General features: G+C 37.6%; 1 protein-coding gene and 1 long non-coding RNA gene across 2 annotated transcripts; one reads left to right on the forward strand and one right to left on the reverse strand.

The window, feature by feature from the left end:
• Positions 1-63: 63 nt before the first annotated feature.
• Positions 64-4511, forward strand: LOC112558591 (prolow-density lipoprotein receptor-related protein 1-like). The gene is made up of 7 exons (XM_025229132.1): positions 64-290; positions 802-871; positions 1309-1382; positions 2595-2688; positions 3055-3193; positions 3925-3981; positions 4087-4511. The coding sequence occupies exons 1-7, from the start codon at positions 200-202 to the stop codon at positions 4141-4143; spliced, it is 582 nt and encodes a 193-aa protein (XP_025084917.1). The 5' UTR covers positions 64-199; the 3' UTR covers positions 4144-4511.
• Positions 4512-4774: 263 nt separating this feature from the next.
• Positions 4775-6348, reverse strand: LOC112558595. The gene is made up of 2 exons (XR_003098196.1): positions 6031-6348; positions 4775-5006 (listed from the first exon to the last, which is right to left on the reverse strand). It is a non-coding gene; the product is annotated as an uncharacterized LOC112558595 (long non-coding RNA).
• Between the last annotated feature and the right edge of the window lie 3008 nt (positions 6349-9356).

Consider the following 9356-nt stretch of genomic DNA (forward strand, 5'->3'; position numbering starts at 1 on the left):
TCCAGATTATTATTGAAGCAGATGTGGCCATGGCCAATCAAGCTATTGCCATTGATGATGTGTCTTTTCACACCTGATTGCCGACATAGTGTTCACCAACCTTCCACCTTTGCCTGTCACCACAACAGCGAACACAGTGACTTCAGTAACTGCAGCAACATCACAGCCTAAGCCACTGGTGTGCAAAAACACTGAGGTGATGTGTGACAACAGACAACAATGTTATGCCAAGACTCAGCTGTGTGATAACAAAAACGACTGTGCTGATAAAAGTGATGAAGCAGAATGCAGTGAGTCTCTTCTTTCTTTCTTGCAGACTCTTTTAATGTGTTGTTTTTGTCTTTATCTTCTGTTTGGGTGATATGCTACCTCAGGTTGACTTGCACACAATATTCTTCCTCAGTAGGACTTACTTTTGATGAATGTTGGGATATTTGTAAGCAAAAATAAAAATACTATTGTTAAAATATAGTATTGTTAACAGTTCAGATCATTTTTATCAGAACGAAGCAACAGTATTATTGCTGGTTGTAATGCATGGTTATATTTGTTGCATAGCAACGGCTCTAGATAAATGCAAATTAGGATAGAGCTGTTGATATTAAGGCATAAAGATAAAACAAAATACAGGTCCAGTCATAATCTTTTTCACTCTTGGTTTTATGTAATTATCTCATCTTTTCCAGATGCATGACATTTTTAAAAACCTATCAAGTTTTTTGGTTTTCCAGAATAATGTTGGTTTTTTTAATGATGTTCAGATGCTTCTTTGTTTTGATTGTATTACAATCTTTTTTTCAGCTTGTACTTCTGGATTTTGTTCCAATGGTGGTCAGTGCTCAGTTAAAGCTGGTGTAGGACCAACATGCAAGTGAGCACCTATTGACAAAATTATACAGTACTCAATAAAGTTTTTATCAGAAGATAACAATAGTAACTTCATACTTTTGTATGAAAACCCATGCTTTTTTAAGCTTTCTGTAGAATAATAAGAGCAATTTATTTTCGGTTTATGCTGGAATTTTGAAATTATTTTGTGTATTTAAATTTTTTTATGTCTGTTACTGTAAGCCCAGAGGGGACTACTCTGTCAGTTTGTCTTGTCTATGAATCCATGAAGACTTTGAAGTCTCCTTTTAACACGCAGTTTTGGTTGCATTGTTTTTGTTTCTATACGTATACTTTGTTTAATTTAAGTCCATATTTGTTTATTTTTGCAAGTTTGTTTAGTTCAGCGTATTGAATCTACTTAAAATGGGCAAATGTCCTAGTTATTATTATTTTATTGTTAATCCTCTTATGTTTTAGTTGCATCAACAACTACTCAGGCTTTTATTGCACTGAAGCACTTCCTTTGGGTCAACAAGGCACCAGTAGTACAAGTGAGTTTTGTCTCTTGTACCATAATTATTAAAGTTTAATTACTAGACTGTCTCCAGACAATCTGCACTAAGGTCATCCAAGTTTGCCAGAAATACACATACAGTGATTAGGGGAAGCACCTCTTTCCTCTCTGCACTGCTTTTTCAACCTCTTTTCTTTTGTGAGCTCAGGCAGTGAAACAGGTGTAGGGTCTGGACATTGCTTTGTAATTTGGGAAGCAAAATGTTTATCCTTGAGTTCCCCATGTTGCCACTGAGTGACTTATTCTCAGTTCATTACTATAGCCCCTGAAAAGGAGTGAATGTGCTTGGGACTTAACTTTCTAACATCATGAGCTTTCAGTATCAAGCTCTAACAGCTGACATCACTGTGGTCTCTATCTTCCACTGTGACTGTTACATCCCCTGGTTACCCTATATTTATAGATTTTTTGCCTTTGAATTTTCAGTCCCATGGAGAAAGACTTGTTATTAGAAATCTCATTCAATTAAAACTGAATTAAAATTATTCTATAAAGATCAGTTTCTCTTTCTGTTTGTAAATTTATTTAGTCAAAATCCTAGTTCTTAGGCAATGCTGGAAGTACATGACTCCACATATAATGTTGACAAATATTTTTCCTTGGATGATGTCTTTACAAGAACGTAGTAGGGCAAAAAGAAGCAAAATTTATTGTTGAAATCAAAAAGTCTTGGAGATTAACGTATTACAAGCTTGAGAGAGGGATTTAAAACTTTATTTATTGTTTCCTGCATATCAAGCCTTCACTTTAATTTGACAATTTTTTTTGCCATACCTAACTTGTCATCAAACATATGCAAGGGTTTTCAGACCCCCTGTAAAATTTGTTGCAAGATTTTAGTCCCCCATTTAATAATGTTGGGGTATTTTTCATACACATAGCTATAGTAATTATTAGGAATTTTATTACCCAATCCTAGAAAACAGTAAGTAATATGTCATTTTATAGTGACATTTATTCTGAAAAACTTCTTTATTATTGTTGCCAATTATCACATGATTTATACTTATTTCTATGCTGTGGAAGACACAATCATTACATTTATATTTTCTTGGTTTTCAAATATAGTTGATGATATAAGTGGATTTTGCAGCAAAAGCTACATAAAATGTCCATTTAAATGTTCTGAAATGTGGATTGAGTTATCCTTTAATGAAATAAACATAATCTGTGATTGCAATTGTTATAGGAAAATGGGCAGTTCCTGTAGGTGTTATTTTGGGGCTTCTTGTCATTGGAGCTACAGTTTGTGCCATTGTATTTCTTCTCAGAAGAAACCGAAGGTGAATACTTTTCAGATAGATGCACATTAAAGAAAAGACTGATTAAAATAATACATCAAAGAGGTAACCATTACTCTCTAGAAAATATTCATAAATTTATAGACACACACATATATATATTCTTTTAAAATACTTTGTCAAAATCTGTACTAGCAGTTTCAAAATGATTTTTGAGCTAGATGCCATGTGTATTGATTTAAAATAAGATAAAATAGCAACTGTGCAAAAACAGAAATCTGTTAACAATAAATTAAGAAAGCTATATGTGTATTGACATACAGGGCATTATGCCATGGTAAATGTGCTGGGTATATATTAACAATATTTTGTATAAATATAATACTAGTAAATCTGTTTATCTGACAGACTTGGACTTCGGTTTCCATTTGCACTCCAAAGGTTTCCATTAGCACTCCGAAGGTTTCCATTTACATTCCGGCGGCAGGCTGGGACAGATGATGGCCTTTCCAACCCAGTCTTTGACTATGGCACAGGGGAGGCTGATGTAAGTTTGCTTATACATGCAATTAACTCAAGTTTTTAAATGAATTTAAAGTGAAGGATGAAATAAAATTCTTATGGTTTTTTTTTTTTTCACCATCGGGAAAATTTACAAATGAATTTCTTCTTTGACAGTTTGAAACTGCACAATCACCAGATTATTTCCATCATATTATGGCAGCACAAATGCTTTCATATTATTCAATTTATGTGTTGTATTCCTGTTTGCAATAAAGCTCATGCAGAATCATGCATAACTATGTCTAACGATAAAAGCAACAAAGCAGACATTCGACTAGGACTATAATTGAAAATGTGTATTTTATAAATGTTGTGTTGTTCTGTGGTAATTGTCAAATCTGATGGTTTCCATTGATTTCTTCATTTTTTTATGTAATTAAAAATCATGACTTTGCACCAAAGTACTTGGCATGTTTGGATGGTGTCTGCTTAGACATTAAATTTTGTACTTTAGGAAGGTCATCAGAATAAAAGGAAAACAAAGTAAACATTTAATATATAAATACAGAGATACAAGACACACAGATTGACTTTCATCTTGACTCAAGTCAGTCTGAGAAAACAGCTTTTGTCTTTTCAATTTTACAATTGTACAACTTCCAATTCTTTGAAGACTGCTCAGGGGTAGTAGTGAAATGATCATTTATTTCATCTCTGCCTTGACTTTGTAATGATATATATATAAAAAAATGTTTATTTCTTTGATTATTATAGTTTCTCAGTGGTGAACTAGACCCTCCTACTTTCCAAGACTTTGAGGAACCAACTGAGGTAAGAAAATTCCCTCGGTGTTAAATAAGCTATAATGTAAGGTCAAATAGAAATATAATACAATGTAATTAGCATACCTCATATGATTTTTATGTTCATTTTCAGAGGATCACACTAGGCTTATCAGGATCAATTGATAATCCACTCTACACAGAAGCTTGAGAGACTGCTGTGTTTTATTGTAAAACTTCAAACTGTTAATAAATGTGTTGTTAATAAAGTTTTTAAAACAAGATCCTGTTAGACTTTTCATTTAGCAGTTTCATTGCATAGTTTCTGTGATGTTTGGGTCCTTGTGAATCATAACCTCATACTTAAACTAGTTTTTAAATGTATCTGACCATATGATCTTGACATACAATCAGAATTCTGCTTAATTAATGTAAATTAATTGTACCTTATAGTTTAAAAATAATTTGACAGCTATTTCATGTAGTTTCTGGAATTTTAAATTAATGAGATGCTATAAAAATAAATAAGAGCAAACTTCTCCATTGTTAACAAAAGATAAAAGCATTTTCTTCAACTCACATGTAAGGACTTGGTACATTATGTGTTTGTTTGCGCATGTATGTGAGTACTGAAGTGCCCCATGTGAGACAGCCACTTATCAGTGCACACAAACCCATACAAGCTTAACACTCAGAGCCAATGAAGGGGAGACAGGAAGAGCTAGGTACGAGAAGCACTGTTCAGCAGGACCAGATAGCTTTTGGCAATGTGATGTCTCCTCTCAATCTTTTCTGAACTCAGTATTGCACATGCACCTTCCGTTATGATGGATCCAATATTATTTGAGAAAGTGATGTGTTTATTAAGCATGTTTGCTGAAATATTCTCCACTGTTTACATATTCAAACATAAATCAAATAAAGACATGAACAGCTGAAAAACATTAGTGAAATATACTATGCAAGTCTGTGCCCAGCCTAACAGCAATGTTGATGAGGTCTTCTCAAGAACTGGCCACAAGCTTGGGACATTCAAGGTATTCTGACAGGGAATAAGTCACCTAAAAGTCTCACCTGCAAAACAACATGACACTCATCAGTTGATGACTTAAACTTGCTGTCAATAAGTAAAAATCTAAACTTGAACAAATTTGATTCATGAAAACCATCTTAAACTTCGGAAATGCAGACAGGCATTATAGCTTATCTGGAAGAGTAAACACTGGGGTTCCTGCCACAGGACATTTATGCCAATGGTGTGTCCATTCTATGCAGGGGAATCAAGCCAGATATTGGATGATTGACTCCACCACATAGACACAAAGTCAATGCAGAAATGTGCAAATGAGGAACATTTTAGACGGCTTCTTTATGCTGGTATTCTTTATCCAGGATTTTTGCTAATATATTATTGTAAGTTGTTTTTGCTACTCAGGAAACAGCCTTTACCAACAGGTAAAATGCCCTCATCATGAAAATATCAATTTCTTCAATCTAATTATGGATAAAAATTGACAAAGAACAAGCAGAGTTTAAGAGAAGCCATAGTACTATATCAAGTTTCTTCCCCCATGGCATTAATTCAGAAGCAGCTACTTCACCATAAAAAGCTATATATTGCTTTCACAGATTTGCATCAAGCATTTAATGTGGTTTTCAGAAATAAACTATAGAATGTGCTGGAAAAAATAGTATTAAATGTAAAATCTTAGCTATTAAAAGATGCACAAAAGTGTGAAGGCAAGCTGGTGCAGGCTTGTCTGATTTATGCAGGGTTAGGGTTAATGCAAGATTTATAGCCCTGTGCTATTCACCTTGTGTCAGGAACGCGGTTTTAAGATCTCACTTTCTCTCACAACACTCACGCGTCCCCTTGCGTGTTCTTTCAATCATATATTACAAAAGATTTGTCGTGGGAATCAAAACTTTAAATCAATTAACATTAACTAAATGCAAAGTCCATAGATCGTCCTCTCAGCGCCTTAATTGTAACTCCAACAGTTCTCTTTATATCACAAAGACGACATACACATGTCCATTTCAATATACTTCCAACTGTCGTATGTTTTTGAATAAAGTGCTACACTTAGTTACTCACACCCAAAATTGTAACGTCTAGGTAAAATCCTCTCTGCCCCTTGTCCAACAGTGGTGCAGTCTTGCCCACACTTGACTAATAGACGACTCAGAATATAGTTGCTGGAGTCAACACATGACCCAAAGCTGGCACCACAAATATACTCTTGGGGGGTCAACACATGACCCAAAGCTGGCACCACAAATAAAGTCTTGGGGGGTCAACACATGACCCAAAGCTGGTACCACACATACATCCGAAACGAACACCACACACACTTTCTGTCCGCCTCTCTTCCCTGCTCACAGCCGTCTGCTCTCTTCCAAATAATTTTCCTCTTGCGTCTCTCTTAAATTGCGTCATAAAATGACGTCGGGTTCTGACGCGAAACCACGACGCAACCAACACACTCATATATGTAAGGCAAGGGCAATAATCTTTAAAAAAAAAGACAGGGGCAACAACCCTCTGTTCCCAATAGACTGGTCCGTGACACCTGTTTATAAATAAACTAAAAAAGGATATAAATGAGCATGGAAAACATGGTATTTACCTGACCCCTGACTTTGCTGAGCTGTTTATTTTACTTTTTACTAATGTTGCCGTAGTATCAAACGCAATCACTGAACTGCAAAACCAGTTGAACCTACTTTACCAGTACACAAAGTATTTAAACCTGCTCTGTTAGTCAACCTACAAATAGGACAACTTAGCAAACACCTGAATTGTGATGGTGGCTTTCAAGAATGTCAGATTGGGACTGTACCGGACCCTAAGCCTCAAAGAGGCCTATTATCAACCTGCCAGCACCTCTAACCTTAGAGATGTGACCAGTCCATGGCAGAATAAAGTGACCAGCACAGCCTAAAGATAAACCACCGGAATGAGGAACGAACTTGGGCAAAAAAACAAACAAAAAACGCTTTATTTCTAGAAACAGCCAAAAGCTAACAAACTAGATGTCTGCTGCATTTTACATCAAAACCACCTCTTCTCCATCAGAGGTTATGGAAACTTTAAAAGAGACGACGCAGATGAGCATAAGGAGGACTCTCTCACACCCACCCAGCAGTAAAAATACACAGCTCTTTAATAAAGAGACCAAAGTCTTTGAAATCACATCGATGCTCGAAAACAATTTACTGCCTCACTACAATCTGTGTTCTCTGCAATGATCGGTCTCCAGACTGTTCAGCCTGAAAAAAGAAAAGTGGATCATGCAGGGATATTATAATAGCCCCTCCCCCATCTGGTGCTACCCAGATATCTTGATCTAAAGGGTGAAGAAGTTGACAGTCATCATCAACCAGTTCTGCTCCTAAATCAGCCAGTTACATTAACGCGTATTACTCAAGAACTTGGCCATCGATGTCACCGACCACGAGTCATGGTATGAAAAGCAGAAAAAGATAGTTACAGTTTGTGGTAGCTCACCAGCTATTTAACCAGGATAAGACAGAAAAAAATTATGTGTGTCCTAGAGTCAGGAGGTGAACTCACCCAGAGAAAGCAGCCAACTGCCTGACAAAGCTATACCAAGAGGAAAGCACCGTCAAACTGCTCAGAGAAGAAAATTAGACAGTTTAGAAAAGATCTACAACGACTGCAGAACTGAAATCGTCAGCTGAGCATGAACATGCGTGAAAGAAGTAGAATCAGCAATCAGACAAGTGTGAGAAGGCAAATGGCTTGTTAAAGCACTTGGAGTCCCTCTACAAAAAAACGAGTTGTGGAAATCGGGTACAGTTACAGCCTTTTGGAGAAAGGCCATTATAACCGATAAACCCCCGTACATAAAAAGCATCCTCTGTCCCATCAGCCTACTAATTTACCCCGCAAGCTTTTAGAGAAGGTAATAAAAAGTAGACTGATGTCTTTCCTTGATACCACAACCTTCTGTCTCCTACGCAGTGGCTACAAAAGCAAACAGAAGACACAGGGAGGGGATGTCTCTCTCACTCTCTGACACTTTCCTGGTTTCTCCTAACAGCATCACAACAATCATTCCCTGCCATCTTTCCCACAACCTTTACGCCAACAGCTTCTAGCCATGGAGTGCAGCGGAACACACGAACTTACACATGTGTAGCATAGACTGATGCCTCAGCTGAACACGCTACCAACAAAATGCGGCGTTTTCATCAAGTGTCTGCGTGTCAGCCACCTGTCTTCATGACAAGCACCCGGTGACAGATTGTGCTCCAGTAAATAGTCAGAGGTCCTGCATGGCACTCTTCACTACTCCAGAGAATTCTACAGAAGGCCAGTCCTAAGAAAGTAGTCCTCTTTACAGACTCGCGCTCAGTATGTATAAGCTCTCACCTGTATCCAGACGGACCAGATCACTAATTAATTTACTTAATTTTTCGTGAGAAGGGTATAGGACTGGAGTTCGACCTTGCTGGGGTCCCATTCATCTCCTCGTCTTGTCTCCTGTCTCTACCCGAGTCAGTCCAGACTCTAAAGGTAAAGGTCATCCCCTAACCTATTCACGTTGTGTGTGTGTGGGTGAGGTGTTAGAGACCTCACTTTTCTTGGAGCTGGATATGCATGAGGGCGGTGCTCACCTCCTCTCCCTCGCTGCCTTACCTTCTCCAACCCACTATAGAGTCAGGTACCCATTCCTGCCAGGGAGGTCGACTGGGCTAACGTTGCTGAGCAAATCGGGATTTGAACCAGCGCGCTCTCTGTTCGGACGCCGGCAGCTGCTCTAACCATTCGGCTATCTCCCCTCACGGATAGGCTCGATGGTGTGACCCGCGCCCCTCATCGCTGTCGTTATCACACAAGAGGTTATGAACTGGTAGCATCATCTATTATCGCTATCTTCATCTACTACTGCATGTACCAGGACCGACTGAGTCGTGCAAACGACGTGATAACAAGCACTAACTACTCACAGTTTCTTCACATCTCTGTGATAACAGACTTTATCAGCGCAGGCCGCCGATCCTTCTGGTGCACGTGAATACGTGATCGAGTCTTTGTTGCGTTCGACGTTTCAATAAAATATTCTGGCAGAAAATTTGAGTAATTTTGCTTGACCTTTCACTTAGAAGTGTTCATAATTAACTTATATCGCTATATCGACAGATGCTGATTCCGGAATCGGGTCAAAGCTAATAACAACGTAATACATTGTTACTGCTATATAAATCTCCATTAACTACACTGTGGACTTTTTAATGCCAGTCGTTTTAGACCAAATCAGACTTATTTTTAGAGTAAAACCATTTTTAGCGACAAATCTTTGATTGGAATATCTCCACATAATGCAGACAATAAGACTGCTCCGTCGCTCACTGATAATTAAAATACTTGTTTGTTTTTGATTACTGTGTGCTCAG

Source organism: Pomacea canaliculata, linkage group LG3 (assembly GCF_003073045.1).
Source record: "Pomacea canaliculata isolate SZHN2017 linkage group LG3, ASM307304v1, whole genome shotgun sequence".
Taxonomy (NCBI): Eukaryota; Metazoa; Mollusca; class Gastropoda; order Architaenioglossa; family Ampullariidae; genus Pomacea; species Pomacea canaliculata.